Source organism: Heliangelus exortis, chromosome 6 (genome assembly GCF_036169615.1).
Source record: "Heliangelus exortis chromosome 6, bHelExo1.hap1, whole genome shotgun sequence".
Taxonomy (NCBI): domain Eukaryota; kingdom Metazoa; phylum Chordata; class Aves; order Apodiformes; family Trochilidae; genus Heliangelus; species Heliangelus exortis.
The window spans coordinates 14683230-14703778 of NC_092427.1; the positions used below are offsets into that span (position 1 = coordinate 14683230).

Sequence of the window (20549 nt, forward strand, 5' to 3'; positions counted from 1 at the left end):
TAAAAAAAAAAGTAAAAAAAAGTAAAAAAAAGTAAAAAAAAGGTAAAAAAAAAAAAGTAAAAAAAAAAAAGTAAAAAAAAGTAAAAAAAAAAAGGTAAAAAAAAAAAGTAACTTAATGTTATAGTGAAAGGACAGTACAAAACCAGCTACAAATCAAACAGCAAATGAAGTTTAAAATCTTAACTGTCAAGAAAAAAGCCCATGTAGATTTAACCTTGCAGTTCATTACAAATAAACAGCTTGCTCTAGCATGACTGAAACTTTCAGGCTCAGTCTCACAGGACTGTTACACTATTAAAACCTTACCACAGAAGTAGCTTAACTTTTGTTACTTAATAACGTGCAATGAAGAGAATACCTAAAGTCATTAGCAGGCAAATCCTTTGAAAATATGAATGCTCACTGTGAACCTTGATCCTTATTTTCTGAGGGCAGAGCTTCATTGTGGCATCTAAAGAACAACATTACGGCATTGTTTTCATTGGCATTTTCTAGGAATTGGATTCAACAATTAAGAATAATTAATGATTCTAAAATGCTGGTATCTTTATAAGATATTAGAAGTTGTGAGCAGGGATCTTGGCTCCGCAACCCTTCTCCAATGGTGTTTTAAGCATATAATTCCATGCACACTCTCAAATTCTAGAACCAGGGGTTTGTTCAGTATCATACAATGTGTTTTGCAGACATTGTATAAAGAGGTACTATGCTATTTAATGCAGCTTGGTTTACTACATTGCCCCAACAGGGGATTAATACTAGCTAACTTTTCAATAAAAGTCTGATTTAGCTTTATAATTCTTTATATCTCAAAATATCTACATTGATAAATATCTACTGTAAGTTGCTTAAGTCAGCAGACCAATTCTTCATAGGGTGAAAAAAAAAAAAACAAAACCCAAACCCAACAGTGCAAACCTCATCTTGGTTGAATTAATGAACTTTTACCTGAATCACTGGAAATAGCAAAGGTCATCTTCGTTTAAGAAGCACTTTCTTTCTGTTGGCAGGTTTCTGATATGTTGAAATAATTGAGGAAAATGCATTCTGCAAATTCTTTTTTTCCTGGCTCCAAGGAAGCTTACCGTTGTCATGACTGAATGCCATATTTTAGAAAAGGCACAAAAGCAGCAAACATGATTATTCAGTTATTAAAAATCACAATGAAGTGATATTGCAATATACGTGAGCCAGCACTGTCTCACAAAAAGGACACATTATAAGAAAACTAGATTCTGAAAATTTTCAAGCTTCAGAGAGTGCAGCTTCTTTTTGGAATACTATATTTAAATGTTACGAATGCTACAGCTAAACCTGGTTACATTTTCCCTTTAACGTCCTTTTCTTTTTTTTTTTTTTTTTTTTTTTTTTGGTAATATAAAATTTCCTTAACTTTTCAGATATCACTGTCCACTACTGATTTTTATATACATTTTCACCTAGGTTTCTGTACCTTCTTAATCTGCTTGAAATCAATAATTTCAATTATATGATCTTTAAATTACTTACACAAAATATTAGGCTCTACATTTAAGCTTCCCGTCCCTGCTGTCACTAAATATTGCTTATAAAGCACAGGTCCTTTACACAGAGTATGCATCAAATATTCTTAAAGGCTGTTTTCATAGCTTTTATCTAGTGACAGAGAAGCAAAAAAGTCAGTACAAGCTGGCTTTCCTTTCAGCCTTCTAAACCTTCTGTGGTCTGAGTAGTTTTTCCCATGCTCAGAAAAGCTGGCACAGTTGTGTGCCCCGACTGAGAAAATGGTAAGCTGGGTGAAATATTCACATAAACCTAAGAAGCCACTGCTCTCAGCCAGAGGAGAGATGGCCCCAAAAAAATCATTGTTACTTCACTGTAGGTAAAATAATTACGATTGATCCATATTCCTGCTTATGCTCTAATGTAAAATTTGGAAGTTAGCAGAGTAATTTCAGAAATCTCATGAACTACCATGGGAATGGATAAGCTTATTTTTCTATTTCCATGCACCTCATAGTTCTGATAGTTCCCTAAAAATGCAAAACAGGTAGAGCCTTGTTAGTGCACACAGGGTTCATAGTACCAGCCCACTCTGCCTTTACAAAACAGCAAAACCAAGCAATGAATCATCCAAACCAGTATGCATTTTTTCAGGTCTATAGTCCAGTAGTTTATTTCAAAATGCCCTTTTAAATTATTTATGTTGTGTTCTACAAAAATACGAGTTTGACTTTTCTGTTGTGAAAAGTCAGCTACTCACTACACCTGATCAGTAGCTGAAATTCTCAACTGAGAAGCAGTATTTCAGAGTATTACTTTTGTTCTTTTATTTTACTTTTTCAGAAATGGCAAAAGTGATGGTTTTATGACAACTGGAAATCTGACAAACACCAAACATCCGGATTACCGGGCTGGAGTAATCGTGCTCAAGTTATTTAATTGCTGGCTCTCTTTGCACTTTTGGCCTGTTCTTTGTACCATTTTTTGTGCTGTACCTTCTTATTCATGTGGATTCATCATTGCTACCTTTTTAAAATACAACTGGAGTCTTACCTCTCAGTGACTTATTCCTGGTGTTAAAAGATGCTTGTATTTATATTAACTTTATTTCCGGACTTTTCAACACATCCTAGATGACTGCCCTGTGCTACTAAAACAACTTTTTTTTCAGTGCGTAACAGGAAGAATTTTATATTATTCAGGCACTTGATGTTGACATACATTCCATCCTAGCGCCTCATGACAGCTTTGAAAACATTTTTTCTTATAGCTCATTCTGAATTAACTCATATACTACACAAGGATTAATCACTCCCTTTCCCCGGACACTATTCAGGGGATTGTGAAGGAGAAATGACTCTCATCATCATTAATTGTTCTTATCTAAGATAACTGTCTTCCCTCCAAGCTTATGCAACAGAGGTTCTCTTTGGCAGATACAGCAGGAGGCATTCTCCTAACTATTTACATCCAACAGCTGACTCTTGTCTACTCCAGAATTTTTTTCCTTGCAGTATAGGAGTTTCTAGCAGTCTGGGTCCATAATCTGTTTACCTGTTATTATTTTCCTGTTAAGACAATACAATAGTTCTACACCAAACCCTCTAACTAGTACATCAGTGTTGAGTTATTTTTTGTTATTTTCTTTTGGTCACATAGAAGTACCGGTTAGACACTTCGCTGCGCAAAGAGTTCCAAGTTCTTCCAGCTGTTTGGTTAACTTTCAGAACCACATGTTCCAGCTTGAACTGTAAAATCCAGGAACTGATTAAAATGATAAATTACATTAAGAACTTAGAACTCTCTGCTGCAAGTACCTACAAGATAAAGAAGAATTACATAGAAGTAACCTTCTTGTCCTTTAGCTGCATGTCTATTTTTCCCTGCAACCTGAGTCAGTCAGCGGTGTCAGAAAAAGTCACACAGTTCCTGACTGTCCAAGCATGTCTTTTTTTTTTTTTTTTTCTTTTTTTTCCCTTAAATAAAGAACAAATATGTACTAAAGTGCTTTATCTACATGAACCACATCAGTACATCATATAAACAAAAAGTTCTAGTCCTGGAAGGAGCAGGGGAGAGAAGATTCTCATTTAGATACAAAATTTAGATTGTTTACAATCTAAGTGAAACAAAGATTCAAGAGAATATTCTCTCTCTTGTCTTATTTCTCCTTTTTTTTTTTTTTTTTTTTTTTTTTTCTTTTTTTTTTTGTAAAAAATAAAAATAAAAGTGCAGTCAAATAGAAAACAAATGCAGTAGATGCAAGCCAAGTCGAGGCAGGCTGTTAGTGATAGTGTGCAAACGTGTGTCTTAGCAGTTCATCTGCAAATGGTCGCAGCTTGGCCTCGATAAAAATCCGTTTCAAGAAATCCCGAGCATGGTCAGAGACATAAGGTGGTAGCTGGGGGTTGGTTGGCTGAGTGGCAATTTTAAAGATGGCAGCCATTGCTTCGAACTCTGCCCACGGGGGCTTCTCAGTGAGCATTTCTACCACTGTACAACCTACGCTCCTGAAACAGAGGCAGAAGTGAAACAGCAGATTACAACAGAGTCATGACCTCCTAAAAAAAACAAGAAATAGCAGAGAGCAACTGAAATACCACAAATAAATAGTGTCCGCTTAACTCTACGGAGCAGCTTTAGTAGAACAGGTGTTTAAAAAAATTTCATGTACAGCTATATGCTTTATCTCAAAATCATGCAAATCACTACCTACATCTTTGTTTTATTACTTCACTGGGCCAAAAGCCACCACCTTAGTGAAGCAGTAATTGGGTATTTCTCCAGGTGATGCCAACTGTGTTGTGTCACTGCTGCTTTTCAGTGCTCAGCAGGTTGACACATGCCCCAAGTGCTGCACGACCCTTGTACCTGTGCTCTTCAGACACCTGCAGGATTTGAATGCACTTGAAAGCCTTCTTGATCATTAAGGCCTAGTGGAAATGCAAAGCAACAGAAACACTGACATAGGACCATCCTGTGTATTCTGCTAGCTCATCAGAAGCGTATAGGTTATCACCAATAAATAATGCACAAACATAACACAGAGGTTGAGAAGTTTAAAACCGTAATTCAGTGGTATCTTGTAGTTCAGGATACTGAAAATATACATGGCTTGCAAAAAAAAAAAAAAAAAAAAAAAAAAAAAAAAAAAAAAAAGAATGTAGTAAGCAAGGCCATGTGCATAGCCAGAAAAACTGAAAAACTTTGTTCTGCAAGATCAGCCTCCCTCAATAACAAATAAACAGTACTGCAAGACTGGCTGGAATAATTCCACAGTTTTTAGGAAGTTCTATGGTTTTTCAAGATACTTGCAAGTTCTATGGTTAAAGAAGAGGTACATTATTTTACACAATAAGGATTTACTGCATGACAGAAGTCAGACTTAAGTATTTTTTCTTAATTTTGACCTGAATTTTCTCCATCGCAAAACATGCATTAGCCTTGGTAGAAATATTTCAAAGTTGAGCAAGTCAACTGTCTGAAATCTGTAAGGCTGTTCTGTTATTTGAGTATAGCAGAATAATCACTAAGTGATCTGAAGTAGCCTATATTAATTCCCCTGACATTAAAATTACTGTCATTGGTTGGATATAATGTGGTTCATTTTTAAACACATAAATCACAACTACTGATGCATATCTGTTGTTACCCACCCACAATTTTGTGTGTTCATAGATCACCTGCAATGCAAAGAACCTACCTGATGAAACCATCTGTCTGTTGGCCTGAAGCCAAGTTAGGGTATGTCATATTACACAATGCATCATTTATTTTTTAAATTTACCCTTCCCTTTTAATTCTTAAATATTTATTAACAACTTAAATTATTTTTGATACTATCCATTTAAATCTGGCTAATTCATTCCTATGTGCTCATCTTTTAAAGGACCAGCATTTAATTTTCTGCCTTGTATCAAAGGTAGGCTTCATTACAGGCAATTGCTCTAAATGATGATTCAATGTTTCATGTTGCTTTCACCCAATACCTCCCCTAGATTTACAAAAAGTCTGGTAATCTTAAATTCATACAAGGTTTATTCAAAGGATTTTCTGACGATCCCTAAATTTATGGGGCTGAAAAACTGCCAAATGAAAAATTTCGGTGGTTTACTCTCCAAATGTGGCTGTCAGTGCTCACACTTGCCACCTTCTTCAGCTAAAACCCCAGAATGAAACACTCCAACTTCAGATAATGAACACTTACACTCTGTTGAGTGTAAGTCATTCTGAAATCATAGAATCACAGAACGGTTTGGCTTGGAAGGGACCTTAAAGATGATCTAGTTCCAACTACCTGCCATTGGCAGGGACACCTCCCACTAGACCAGGTTGCTCACAACTACACCCAACCTCATCTTCCTCTCATCCTCATTGTGGAGGAACAGGGCCTCCACAACTTCCCTGGGCAACTTTTTCTGTATCCCAGCCACCCTCCCAGTGAAGAATTTCTTCCTAATGTCTAATCTAAATCTACGCTCTTACAGAAATGACAACTTTCAGTAGAGAAGTGTTTTCGTAACATACCAGATATCTGCTTTTCTGCCATAACCTTCTCCACTAATAACTTCTGGACTCATCCAGTATGGAGTTCCTGTGACTGACTTCATTCCTGTACCAGAGAGACAGATAGTCTGCAGTCGTTTGCTGGCACCAAAGTCACCGAGCTTCACATTGCCTGCTGAATCTCGCAGAATATTTGCCCCTGAAAGAAAGGCACCATAGTGTTACATTCAGGACATGCTCATTAACATTTTGGCGTGGAGAATGTTAACAGAAGTTTGGATTCAGTGATACAATGCAAGATCAGCCTAGTTTTCGAGACAGATAATTGAATTTCAAAATTCAAAAATTCAAAAACCTTATCTGCATAAGCATGCACAAATTGACTGTGGTACCTCAACCTTTTTTTGAAAACTACTGATACAAAGTAACAGGAAAGTTACAAAGTTCTAGGGAACACAACATTGTGTTCAACACACCTATTTTGTATACCACCATCTTCCTATATACTTTTAACTTACTCATGCAGCACTTGCAAGTCACCTGTATACATTTGCAAAAAGTACCCATCTGCTTGATCAGGTTTCCCAGAAGTAAAATGGAAGAAGTCTGAGTCATCTGATCAGGCAAGTCACATCTTGCCAGTCCTTTATTGTAGCAGTGAGGTGCATGGTAATTTCTATACAACTGATAGAAACAACTCTGAAGAAATAGACTAATGAGTCATGATGCTTTCCTCTGTACATTCTATATATTTATAATGACTCCATTTAATATAGTAAAATTATTAATACTAAAATAATATCAGCAAGATATATATCATGGTTGTTTTGCAGTCAGATACTATATAAACAGTTTCAGAAATCTGCTACAATGTCACAAAGATGTTCATTTCCCCCCTCCTTTTCAGGTTACAACAGTGACAAGATTAAACGATGGAAAGCAGTCCTATTGTTCTTAAGTCAGTATTTTGGCATCTCAAACAATTATATTTTAGCACTTCACATAAGGCCAGGAAACAATCTGCATTAAAGAGCCCTTTGCTGTGCACAGCACCATCATTTACCTTTAATGTCTCGATGGACAATCATATTACTGTGCAAATAATGAACGCCTTCCAAAATCTGCCGCGTATATTTACGAGTCACGTTCTCTGTGAGTGCTCCATATGACTTCAACTGGTCTTTGATGGAACCCTATGGAAAACAAGAAGTATAAAACAATGTAACATTTCCAGATTCATAAGTGAGCCAATACTACAGTTGAATTTAAATTAAATTTAAGCCTGATATGTAGACATTTTAAGTTGCAATATTTCTCTAGATCAACTTAGAAGTACAGATACAATTTAACTTTCACTGAGAAAAATACAAACTTCAACAAATAAGAGGCTGGACAAGGAGGTCATATACTGAATCGTTAAGCTATTAGCTTTAAAACTGTCAAGCAGCTGAGTGTTCCAGTGTGATGCAGAAAAGAAGAGAACAGCATTACTTTTCCTCAAATACCACTCTCAGCTTCTTGTATGGTTACATGGCTTTACTCAAATTGGGCAAAACAGATGTCATTTACCCCAGATAGTTTATACTCATGAAAAAAAAAAAAAAAAAAAAAAAAAAGCTTGTCAAGAAAAACACCCACCACATGCTATAGGACAGTACTGTATGTAAAAATTAAGAGGTAAACAAGACCTGGCTTAAAATAGCATTAAATCAAATGTAGTTGAAAAAATCACAAATTTTTGTGACAAAGCTGGCTTTGTCACACATAGTTACAAACTAAGATCACTTCTGTGTCACTGTCCTCCAAATCTCAGAAAAATTCAAATACTTTGCCAAAATAAAGCCCAGAACTTAAAAAACAACACCTCAATTTTTATTCTGTGGAGTCTCAGTAGAGTGCTTCAACTACTCAGAAATGCAGAGCTTATGTATGTACACAAGCATATTTTATTTACCTCTGCTGACCCCACTTGGTGAGAAAATGAAAATAAAGTTTTCTGACCTTCAGCATGTATTTAGGTGCCACACTAAGAAAAAATACCAAGACTATTTTCTGTACACTTATTTCCACTCCCATCTTGCCTACTTTTTATCTTCCTGGAATAATCGATCACTTAAGATGGTGACTATGCAAAAGCACAAGCTGAAGCACAGCAAAAAGAAACATTAAAACTCAGGAAGATTCAAGATTTTACTAATGATAATGTTGTCTTTTCGAAGATATTCCCAGGCACCACTTCTGCCAAAATCAAATGCAGAGAACTTTGGTACAAATCACTGTAATAAAGAAAACCCAAGCAAGCAATGGAGAAGACAGGCTACTGCAAGCACTTGCCAGTACCCATTTTTGGCTCCTGATTTTATCTTGGCTATTTCTTTAATATCTGCATGCACTTCTGCAAAGTCCACTTGGGAGCTCATCACACTGCATAGAAACAATGGCTGAAGTGGACTGACTCTCCTGCTTACCCCGGGCATATATTCCATGAATATAGAGAGTGTTCTTTCTGGTGAATCTCTCAAGAAGCCATAATACTGAACAATTCTTTCATGCAGCAGATTTTTCAGCAACTGAATCTCACATTCAAGTGCATTTACCTCCTAACAGAAAAAAAAAGCAAAGAAAAGCAAGACTTACATGTAGTAATAATGTTTTGGGTTTTTTAAAGGAGGACAGTATGTACACAATGAAGGGTTATTCCAACTACGTAACAAATGCTATGTTTGTTTCAAGGAACAGAATATATCAATATGTGTATGAAGCCAGTGGTCATTATGCAACATGTTACAGGCCTACAACTGGGTAAAACAATCTTTAAGTCTTTGTAGTGGCATAATTAGCAGTAATTCTTAACTTTTTCAGGACAAAAGACTATTCAGTAAAAATGTCTCTGAGGACACTTAGTGTTTTAAGAATGAAATACAACAAACATTAACTCATGTGCTTTCCCTAGAATCAGGTGAAATATTAAAAATTTTGCAAAGAAGGAAGTATCGTGACATTATCTGTACAGTAAGATGCTGGAAAAATACTAACAAATTAAAACCTGACTGGATGCCAAATTTCATCTCAAAGTCTTTTATGAAAACTTACTTTATATCCACCCCAGACTATTACTCTCACACTTCTGACATTAGAAGGAAGACAGTTTTTTTGACACTGAGAGGCTCACATTACAAAATGCTATAGCAAGTGAAGTCACAAACTGTTTCTACAGAAGACACTACAGTATTTTACATTTAACATTTCCAAAGCATAATCAGTTTTTACTGTTACATTTTAAAGAATGAGCAAAAATAACTACACTAGAAATCTACAGCATGAAATATCTCTTAGGTTTTTCCTTGATCTTACATCATTAGTAGCAGCAACTATAACTGGTAGCTACTCAATTCTGCAATCATGCTTACACCCACTGTTTCCCCACCCTTGCTCCCCACAGTGCAGAATGCAGTCCTAAAGCAGGAAAAGTAATAATTCTTTTTCCATCCTGTAAAAAGCAGCAAGTACGGTTTGGGAAAAAAGAAATAGAATATTTGTGCTACTTTTAAATAGTTTCTCTTCTCAAGTGTCCAGTATTTAAAGAAGTTCAATTTTAGAGAGATAATAAACTGACAGTTAAACTTTTGCTCATCAGATAGAAATACAGTGAGTAGCAGTAGTTAGCCCTGATGCACAAAGTTTTACCCAAAAACTCCACCAAATCCCCCCCAAAACTAGAAAGGTAAGAGTTGCAAACTGTGTTCATTGCCAGACAAAATATCCTTGAAAATTTATTTTCAGGAACACTTAAATTAGTATGAATTTTTCTGTTTATAAATGGAACCCGTTCTAGGTTCCGTAAATATAAATAATTATCTATTTTGGAGCAGACTTTGATGGATTGTTTAATTTTAGAGACAGACTACACCAATTAAAATTATGTATGTTCACTGCACAAGGATGTATCTGAAATTAAAAGAATATCATGTAACATTAAAATCAAACAAACTTGAGAGATTCCTAACAAGAACATGAAAATTCATGTTTTAAAACATGATCCTGTTCAAGGAAATAAACATCAGTCTAGCCTAGAACACACCACTTCAGAAGAACTCCTTTACAAACATTCTCTAAGGTATCGCTTACCTTGCTGGTTTCTGGACTATCAGGATCAAACTGAACTTGTTTAACAGCCAGTTCTCTTCCGGTGTCAGCATCATAACACAGATATACTCTGCCAAATGCACCTTGACCCAGCAGTTTACCAAGCCTCCAGTTAGTTGGAGCTCGTGGTGCTGAAAATATAAGTATGTTTTGGTTTTCAAATGAGCTTGTTATTCAGCTGATCGAGAAAAACTGGAATACACAGAAAATAATTTTTTAAAGACTACATTTCTCAACAACAGAGCCTGTGCATCCTAAACCTCCCAATACAAATTACAAAGATAAAAAAAATACTGCAAGATGGAAAACGTGAGCAACTTTTTATCTATTCATAAAACAATTTCTGGTAGAGATACAAATACTTAAAACAACTAAGCAGCAGCTAATCTGAAAACCAGAAAAAGCATGTTAAACAAACTTAGAAGCATTTCTTTAAAAATTGAGCCATGATTAAAATGTATCAGCTACCAAAGTCATCACAGAATGTATCTGCTCTTGAAATACCACTGCAAAGATAATCCAGTATCACTCACGGTCTACAATTTATCAGAAAACATGACCAACACCTGCAAAAATAGTTACTGCAATCTACGTAGCCCTTCTTGAGTCCTTTTAACAAATCAAACATATTTTTACAGTGCTTTGTTACCACAGATGCAAACTCTGCTTGAAAATCTACCTAAGGGTTAGCAATGGAAAGCAATGAGAAAACCTGATGAACATACAAGTCTTGACTTTTTCCTGTTAAAGAAGTAAAAACATTATTCAATGGCACGTGTTTTGATGACACGATTGGTTTTGATGTTATACACTTGAAAGGTAAGAAAGTTTTACAGAAGAGTTCACAAAATGTTGTATCTTACAGCGACTGGGTGGGCTGATGTCCATGACTGACAAGGTAGGATTGTCTATGTCACTTCCCCTCCTCCTCATTCGGTTGTCTTCATACTCCGGTGTAAAGATGCTGCTCCCACTACTGGTGCTCAGCGAGTGGTCAGTGGGACTGAAACTCACTGGGGATCGGAAGCTGTTCCCCTGAGTCCTTCTGGCTCTTGGAAAAGTTTTACGACCTTCAGTGACAAAGAATACTCAAGTTACACTACTGAAAAATACTGCTATGAAATGTGCGTATGCAAATACTTTATGAATCCCACATGACGTAGGTCACAATATCACAATGTATGATATGATGTCATGATAATGAAATTTAATTTTTCACCCAGAAAAAAGAAACATTTATCACAGATGTATGTAAGAAGTACCCTGAATCAAAAACTGGTGTACATTTAAGTGACCAAAATAAGGACCAAGTGCTGGAACTGTTCTGAAATGTAATCAGCATGCTCCAGAAACCTGGAGGTTTCTGTGAGAGGAGAAAAGAATATGTCCAGCCTCTGCTTTTATTGTTTTATTAAGACGAAAATACCAAATTGCTCATAAATAGGAGAATGAGCAATATGATTACATTGCAGTGGTGCTAAGGCTAGCTTCTTCATCCTGTAAACTAATAAGAGCTGAATGCAAAGATCTACACATGGAACCAACTTGGAGACCACACAACTATTAAAAAAATTGGAAACAAACAAACAAAAAAACCAAGTCACAAACAACTCATAATTCAGAGATGGCTACTGCATTAGAATTAAAAAACAACAAAACTCATCTAACTTTGAAAAGACTAATTACAAGATAATTAACAAATTCATGTGAATATATTTAGAGAATACAAACATTTTTAGGTCAGCTTGATGAAGTTTTATCCTACAGGGCTCAGAAATAGCTGAAGGAATCTGACAGCAGCAGATAAAATATCTTTGAAAAAGTAGACTCAGATTTATATACTAGTCTGGACAATTTAAATTCCAAGAAAGAAATGCAAACAAATTACTAAGCAGATTTCTAAAGTCCCGAGAAGATAATAATGTAATAAAATAGCCCTAATTCCTTTGTCACATGTAGCTAATTCAATTTCCCCATTTCATCAGGACATTCTCCAAAAGCAACAGTGAATTGTTGAATAGACCAACTCAGTATGTAGGTATGCCCAAACCAGATTCAGAGCATTGACTTCTGGTATTTCTCACATTAGCAATTTCTCACCAAAGAAGAAAGTAGTTTAAGTGGGCACTCAAAGCAGTTTACCTTCGGGTCTCTTCCATACAATGTACAGAGCTTATGATTAAAAACACTGGATGGAAGGGATACCACCCAGAGGGACAGCTGTGGGCTGGAGAGGTGGGCCTATGCCAACCTCATGAAGATCAATAAGGCCAAGTACAAGGTGCTGCACATGGGTCAGGGCAATCCCAAGAACAATTACAATCTGGGCAGGGAATAGCCTGACAATAGCCCTGAGGACAGGGGCTGTCCGCAGCCACATTTTACTAAGACCATCCCTGAAGACAAAGATTTGGGCACGCTGGCTGATGAGAAGCTCAACATGAGCTGGCATGTGGCAGCCCAGAAAGTCAACTGTGTCCTGGACAGCATCCAAAGAAGCATGGCCAGCAGGTCAAGGGAGATGAGTGTCTCCCTCTACTCTGCTGTCATGAGGCCCCACCTGGAGTACTGTGTCCAGTTCTGGACCCCCCCCAACACAAGAAGGGCATGGAGCTGTTGGAGCAAATCTAGAGCAGGGCCCCAGAGATGATCAGAGGGCTGGAGCACCTCTCTCAAGAGAGTCTGAGAGAGTTGGGGTTGTTCAGCCTGGAGGAGAGAAGGCTCTGGAGACACCTTATAGCAGCCTTCCAGTACCTGAAGGGGGTCTACAGGAAGCTGGGGAGGAACTTTTTGCAAGGGCATGGAGTGGGTGGTAGGCTGAGGGGTGACACTTTCAAGCTGGAGGAGGGGAGGTTTAGATTAGACAATAGGAAGAAATTCTTTTCTGTGAGAGTGGTGAGACACTGGCCCAGGTTGCCCAGAGAAGTTATGGCTACCTCTTCCCTGAAAGTGTTCAAGGGCAGGTTGGATGGGGCTTTGAGCAATCTAGTCTAATAAAAGGTGTCATCTGCCCATGGCAGCAGGGCTGGACCTAGATGATCTTTAAGGTCTCTTCCAACTCAAGTCAGCCTGTGATTCTATGATAATTCACTGAAATATTACAGATGACATTGAGTTAATGTGGCTGGAAGTCTGTTTAAAGATAAAAATCAAAATTAACAATATTATTAAGTTGGAGATGATTCAGAAATCAAGATGATTTAACTTAATAAGGAAGTACACCATACATATTTAAAGAGAAATTAAATGCAGAAACCACAAAGTGTGAAGTAACTAGTTGGCTAAAAGTCATGTAGAAAAGAATAGAGGAACTATAATAGACCACAGACTGAAAAGCTGTTCAGTGTGGTGGGTGACTGTGAAAAAAAGTAAAAGTGTAATTCTGGAATTTATTAACATAACTGTTATACACCAAGTTATAGTTATATGCTCTCCTATGCATGAAGTGGCCATTAGTAAAGCCTCAGCTGGAATACTCTATTGAGCTTTGGCCACTATAAGGAGTGGAGAAGAAACAAAAAAAACCAAAAACATGAGTCTTGCAAAAATGTCTGAAGTAAGGTTAAAGGCTTGAAAGAAGAGAACTAAGAAGTGAAAACAGAAGTGTGCATGTTGTAGTGTTCCATAAGGGCAATGACCAATTTTTAACTATGTTAAAATAGAGTAACTAGTCACTGATTTCATTTGCAGGAAAACTTCTGTGGAAGACAGTTATAAAATAACCCATTAATTGAAGTTATTTAAGACAATACCTCTTGAAGTCAATTTACAGCTTACTTAGAAGACAGTGTGACACATCTTTGCCTCTTTAAGATTTTCTTAGAGCAAGGGATTGGACCAAAGCTGCCTTGCAGTTCTTTAACTTGGTACTTTCATGATTTTTGCAACAGAATTCCACTTATTGCTGCACTTACTCTATACTGCAAATTAAACCATCTGGTCTTTGAAGAAGTTTCTTAACACTTCTAATCTAGTGCTTGGCACACCAAGTCCATCCTTCAACTGCTCCTCTTTGCTTCCTTTTGAAATTTAAACGTGTTAAACTTGCATCAATGTTATTAGTGTCCAAATTAGTTTGGTGGCCACAATAGCAGTTGTTGCCTTGCATTCCAGCAATTGATTTCATCAGCTAATTGTCAATTCTTTGCTTAAGACCCTGGTCTTGGATTTTATTTAATCATTTAATTTGAGAAACTCTTAATAGGAACACCCTCAAATATTTGGCATTTTTTAAAGCAATACAAGAAATGACAACCTGACACAGCTGTTGTGGACAGAAAAGGGTCACAAAGGTCAAAAGCTTATAATGATGACCCAACAATGACCAAAGATAAGAGAACATTTTCATAACTGCATATGAGTCATGAATTTGGTAATATATAACTTTTATCAGGGTTAAGACCTCAGCAGTTCTATGAATCATTAGAAGTTTAGCAAGTGAGTTTAGCAAAAGAAGTTAAATTTTCAATTTCTTCAGTATTTTCATTCATTAATATTTTACTATGTAAATTTTCTTCCTTCTCTTTTTATGAAAAGAAAAAAATTAATAAAGCAGAACTCTTGCTGTATTCACACTTACCATCATTGTAGTCCTGTTGATGATATGAGATATGGTATCTTCGGGGATAAGTCCCCCCCTTTCCAAATTTCTCAAACATTGGAATATCGTACTCTACTAGAAAATAAAAAGATACATTTCAAAATTTAAAATGTAACAAAGGATATTAAATTCAGGCTGGTATTATAAAGTTAAACATGGAGGAAGACATCAAAGGATATACTTAAAAGTTGAAGCATCAGAGCAAAAAAAGATTTAAAAACAAAAGCCAGAAACCTAACATAACACAAGAACTAAAAGTACATTGACCCAAAAATTCCAACGGATCAAGAATTCAATAGCTCAAGTGATTTGTAATCACTTCCTTAAAAGAATGTCAGTGAACTGCAGCATGCCTAATTACTCCAGTTTTAAAAACAATTTCTAGAGGAATTCTGGGAAATTCCAGTTCACCAGAAGAATTGGCAGAAACTATTACAAAGAACACAATTTAAAGATTTATAAATATAAAAAATTGGTGAATGAGCTAATAGAGCTTAAATTACTAAAACACATTCAATATGTCCTCTTAAAAATTACTAAAGGAGAGAAGTATTAAGATAAAGGGGAAAGCCCCTCATGCATAAATAATTGTTTAGAAGATAAGTACATAATATGGGAGTAAATGGTCAATAGTTCCACAGAAATCTGGGCTAAAACTCATGCAGTTTAATTATGCATTAATTTTATGGACAGAATAAATAGTGAAGTGACAAAATCATTTGGAGAAATAAAGCCAATAGAAGAATTAAGGAAAGTCCTTAAGAGTCTACATGACTGGATGGTACAACGACAGATGAAATTCAGCATAGGCTAGCACAAAGGACTGTGATAAAAGTTCAATAAAGCAGCAGCTGAATCTCTTGTATTGGCTAAGAAGCAAATGAAATGCTATAAATCATTAAGATACACTGAACAAAGGATTTAGTAAAACTGGAAAAGGTTTGTAAGTACAAAGATCGAAGATACAAAATTGCTTCCCCATAAGGAATGTAGCTCAAAGGGAGATATAAAGAGGTCTATAAAAAAAAACAAAAAACAAAACCAAACACAAAGGGCATATCAATAACACTCAGTAAGTTGCAGAACTTCTTGTCACAGCATACTGTTGATATTGACTAAGTTTATGCAAATTGAAATAGGGACTAGAAAAATTTGCTGAAGGAAATAACCAAACCATCAGATCATAGAAGCATTTGCAGAACTCTAAAGCTATACATGACTAGGAACATATTCTAGGGAAGAAATACACTCCTCTATAGAAGCTTGGTACTTGTAGCAGGGGAAAGACTAGACCAGATGGACATTTTTTTCTCTGACTATACACTACTCTGGTTTTGTTACACATAAAATCATGAGAATAAATGTTGAATATGGAATTACTGATAGCTGTCTATCCCACTGTTAAAATACCAGATCATCCCACTGGAAAAAAAAAAATCTTGTATTTCCAATTTTTTTTGGTATTTATCTCTGCCAACTAAATGCTTGTTAAAGATAGTTTTGATTTTAGTTTTACTTAAAAGTGGTGCTATCTGTTAAGCACTCCAGAATCTTTAGAAGAACAATCACCATCACAGTTATATGGATAAAGCTTCATCAAAAAATAAACAGAAGCCTTGAAGGATGTAATAGCACAAAACCCAAGAAACACCCCAGATTCACTATAAGATAATTATTATAATATTCTGTAGTGAAGCATGTTCATTAAAGACATTTGTATCCTGAACTACAGACAACTACTTGGATGCAAGCCAGAGTACCATCTGAAAACATCAGTGGTTATGGTTAACTTGTAGGCAGAGCATATAGTTCTCCTTTAGCCTTACACTTTGCAGTGCTTTCAGTTTCAGTATTCATGAGCACTTGAAAGGGATCCTCATTTCACATGAAGGATCCACACACTGGCTTTGGCTAGGATAGAGTTAATTTTCCTCATAGTAGCTGGTATGGTGCTATGTTTTGGTTTTGTGACCCAGAACAGTGTTGATAACATAGGGATGTTGTAGCTATTGCTGGACCTTGTTTACACAGCACCGAGGCTTTTTTTGTTTCTCAGGCTGTCTCACCAGCCAGTAGGCTGGGGGGGCACAAGAAGTTGGGAAGGGACACAACTGGGACAGATGACCCAAGTTGACCAAAGGAATTGACTACACCATATGCAGCTATGCTCAGCAATAAAAGCTGGAAGAAAGAGAGAGGGAGAACTACTATGTTCAGACCTATGAAATTTGTCTTCCCAGGTAACTCTTAGGTGTAAATCCTGTTTTCCTAGAAATGGTTTAACACCTGCCAGCTGCAGCGAATAAGTTCCTTGTTTTGCTGTCTGCATACACAGCTTCTGTTTTACCTATTAAACTGTCCTTAATCTCAACTCACAACTTTTCTCACTTTTACTCTTCCAGTTCTCTCCCCTCACCCAACTCCCAAGGGAGCGAGTGAGCAGCTGTGTGGTGCTTAGCTGCCTACGGGCGTTAAACAACAACACTCAAAAATTAAAGATATTAACCAAGGTTATGTGCCAACTCAAAGACAGATATTACAGTCCAGTTTACCAAGCTGTTGCATGTCCCTATCCGCTGCATAATTTTCTTTTTTCAGAGAAGCAGGTAAGTTATACACACTAATAGTGGTGTTAGCATAGCAGATAAGTTATACACACTAACTGTGGTGTTACACATGCTAAGACAGAGGAAAACATTTGGGAGATACTTCATTTTATCTTTTAATGTGTGCATTTAGACTATTTTTTTTATTTCTCCTACCATATTAAGTTTTCTTCTGCATATTAAGTTTGTGCAATACAATACCTCTCAGTGTGCACTTCCCTTTTTAGCCGGATTATTTGCAAGAGGAAGAATTCTGGAAAGATAGTAAGTATGTCCAGTGATTTTGCCTACCTGAGAATTCCTGATGATTATCTGGATAGCTCTGTGCTCTTGGCATCCGAGATTTGGGATAGTTGTCTCTGGAAGTGTAAAAGCATACAGCATCTAAAAACTGCTGTTCTTTTAGTACTTAAACATTTCATCTTAGAATCGTGAGACAGTAACCAGTAACAGATGAAAGGTTATTGCTATACATGTTGCTTAATAAGTTTACAAATGTGGAACTCAATTTTGAAAATAGAATCTAATATGTATCAATAACAATTCCAGATCAGTAACAATGGAAAAGCTTGCTTATTGAGCTTAATGTAGTAAGAAAGCAACAGACTGTTAATGAGCAATGATATTAGCAAAAACATGAATTATCACAAGCAAAGCCAAAAAGGAGCACTGTTGTATTTAATGCCTTTAAGGCCAAACACAAAGTTTTATAGACTGCCAGAATCTCTTACACAAAATCTCGAGGAAACTTAACCAAAGAAATGTAGAACCTTTTAACATGTCAAAATACCTCCTCTTCTCTCCATGAAAGTCATAGGATTAAGAGAGTAATTTTATTGAGTTACAGAGTGATGAAGAATTTTTTGGTTCTTACACAATCATGTTGTTTCTTACCTACAGTTGGTATGTAACTCCCAGCCACCAAAAGGAATGGATGGGATTGCCAGTCAGAGCAACCGAATACATATTTCCATAAACATACCAAAACAATGTCCTCCTTTTTCTGGCAAGAATTTCTCTAATGGGTAACAGAAGCTAAATGGAGACACAAAACCTACAACTTTGTAGGAAATATTTGAGTTGGGGAAAAAAAAAAAAAAAAAAAAAAAAAGAGGAAAACAAACTAAGTAGCTGTGACAAGTGAAGTAAATAAAGAACAACCAAAAAGTTTTGAAGAAGAAGCATGAGTCAAATTAAGATTGCTTTGTTTCCCCTTCATCCACTCATTCCTACCCCACAGAAAACTAAAAAATTGGCATTTGGTAGGATTTCAAGCCTATCCAGCTACATTAAAAACTGTGTGCATAACCTATCACACTCCAACCACAAAATACTTCTCATAACTATCATTGCTTTGCTTGTGAAGACTTATTAAGTCAATAATTAATTTGTTAGACTAAATGTATTTGTGTCCTCAAACCACACTTCCAAATGAAATGGTACTACAGAACACTATTGCTCTGATTACTAGCCACAGGCAATGCTTTCCACGTTTTTACCTTACTAGCTATGAAATAAAAACATTTAATTAGCAGTATAGTACTGCAGTAAAGCACATCCAAACAAGTGAGTAGCCAGTCTGCACAACAGAAAACCTAACATCATTTGCCTGACAAACCAAACAGGAGTATGTTCTGTTTGGATTACCTAATGCCTGAGAAACTGGACACTGAACCTCTCAAAACACAGCACTCTCCTAACAGGTCAATCAAGACAGATCTCTAGACCCATCACAGTAAACACTGCCTCTTTCTAACTGGCAGGTTTAAGCATGAAAAAAATAAATGGAAAGTTCACCGAGGGAACAAGGGGAGAGGAATGGACAGTAATTGCAAAGAAAAGGAGGGGACTGTCTGGTGAAGTCTTTAAATGCTTCTAAACACTTTCTTGTATCAGGTATCCTCAACCTTGGAAAAGGGAAGCTTACTTTATATAGAAGTACCTGAGAAATGTACATTTGATGGGACTGCTCACTGCCAGGGAATATACTTCACATATAGATAAGAATGGCAAAATAATGTAAAAATCTTTATTACATTTTTGTAGGATCTTAAGTCTATGTTTTTGTCCTTCAAATGCAAATTGTGAAATAATAATAAAAAAAAACCTAAAACAAAACCAAAAAAGCTACTTCTACTTTTCATGCATTAGTAAGCAATTAACTTTAAATAAGCTTTTATAAATGTTCTGTAACTTACAGAGAACTTTCTGGAAGAAGTTCAGCAATACCTGTTGCTGGAGTTACATCTTACAAGTGATACATTATTCAATCTAACAAAGACACATAATGAAAGGAAGTGATTCTTACCCATCTAAAGGGCTGTCAAGTGAGGGACAGCTTCCTGAGCCAGAGTTTTCAGGACTGCTCAAAGACAATGGATCCAGCATCTAATAAGTAACAAGCAGAGAATGACCAACAAGTTCATTTTTTTTAATTCTGCTTTGAAATAACTGTAAAAACAAAACAGACCAGAAATATAAATTACTACAGAAAAATTTAGCTACTATAGTTGAACCTGCATTGCATTCTTTTTCCTGAAATGATTGTCATTTTTGTCACATTTAGCTAGAATATATTAAGGTATTTAATCCTGCATCATGAATTGTACCTAACAAGTTGTACTGCTAGTCTTCTGTGTACAACATAGTCTGTAAACACTGCATCAATATCTGCATGAGTAGCTTAATAGAATAACACAAATAAGGCCTTTAAAGGACAAAAAGCTAAGTGAGCTTATTTTAAACTATCAAGTGAAAGTAGTTTTAAAAAAATGAAGTATTTTTTCCCTAGAACTCTTCTGATGACCTAGTAATTAATTGATGCTCACAAGCTCTGAGAAAATCAATGTGTATCTTAAGTCATAAAACTATCTAGGCCAGATCTATTACATAATAAAAAGGATTGTCAACACTTATTTTGTTTCTCAAACTCTAATTCAGAGAAAAATAAATTGAGATAATAAAAGAGTGCTAGCTTGACTACCAGCTATAACTATTGGCTGACATTCATTTTGTTTGCCTTGCACTACCACCCTTAGCTTAACGACAGACAAACATCACCCTCTTCTCTTTTGCAGTAAAACAACCTGGAATGTTTTACACATTTATTTTTCAGAAGAAGTGAAAATCTCAATTTTGAATTATTGAATGTGACAATTTTACCAGCCTGCCTCTCCAAAACAGCTTGTCTGTTGTCTTAAAATAAGCTT

The 20549-nt window shown here is 36.1% G+C and overlaps 1 protein-coding gene across 2 annotated transcripts in view; it reads right to left on the bottom strand.

Moving 5' to 3' along the window:
• Window positions 1-485: 485 nt before the first annotated feature.
• Window positions 486-20549, bottom strand: part of MAP3K2 (mitogen-activated protein kinase kinase kinase 2) — a 50625-nt gene continuing 30561 nt past the window's right edge. Inside the window, exons 9-17 of one of the 2 annotated variants that reach the window (XM_071746793.1) lie at window positions 19649-19728; window positions 17632-17699; window positions 14714-14806; window positions 10998-11204; window positions 10117-10265; window positions 8457-8588; window positions 7052-7181; window positions 6010-6187; window positions 486-3992 (exon numbers count right to left, since the gene is read on the bottom strand). In XM_071746793.1, coding sequence (XP_071602894.1) covers window positions 3767-3992; window positions 6010-6187; window positions 7052-7181; window positions 8457-8588; window positions 10117-10265; window positions 10998-11204; window positions 14714-14806; window positions 17632-17699; window positions 19649-19728 — 1263 coding nt within the window. In that variant the 3' untranslated portion in view covers window positions 486-3766. Of the gene's footprint in view, window positions 3993-6009; window positions 6188-7051; window positions 7182-8456; window positions 8589-10116; window positions 10266-10997; window positions 11205-14713; window positions 14810-17631; window positions 17700-19648; window positions 19729-20549 lie in introns of both variants that reach the window. The other variant, XM_071746792.1, reaches the window with a different exon arrangement.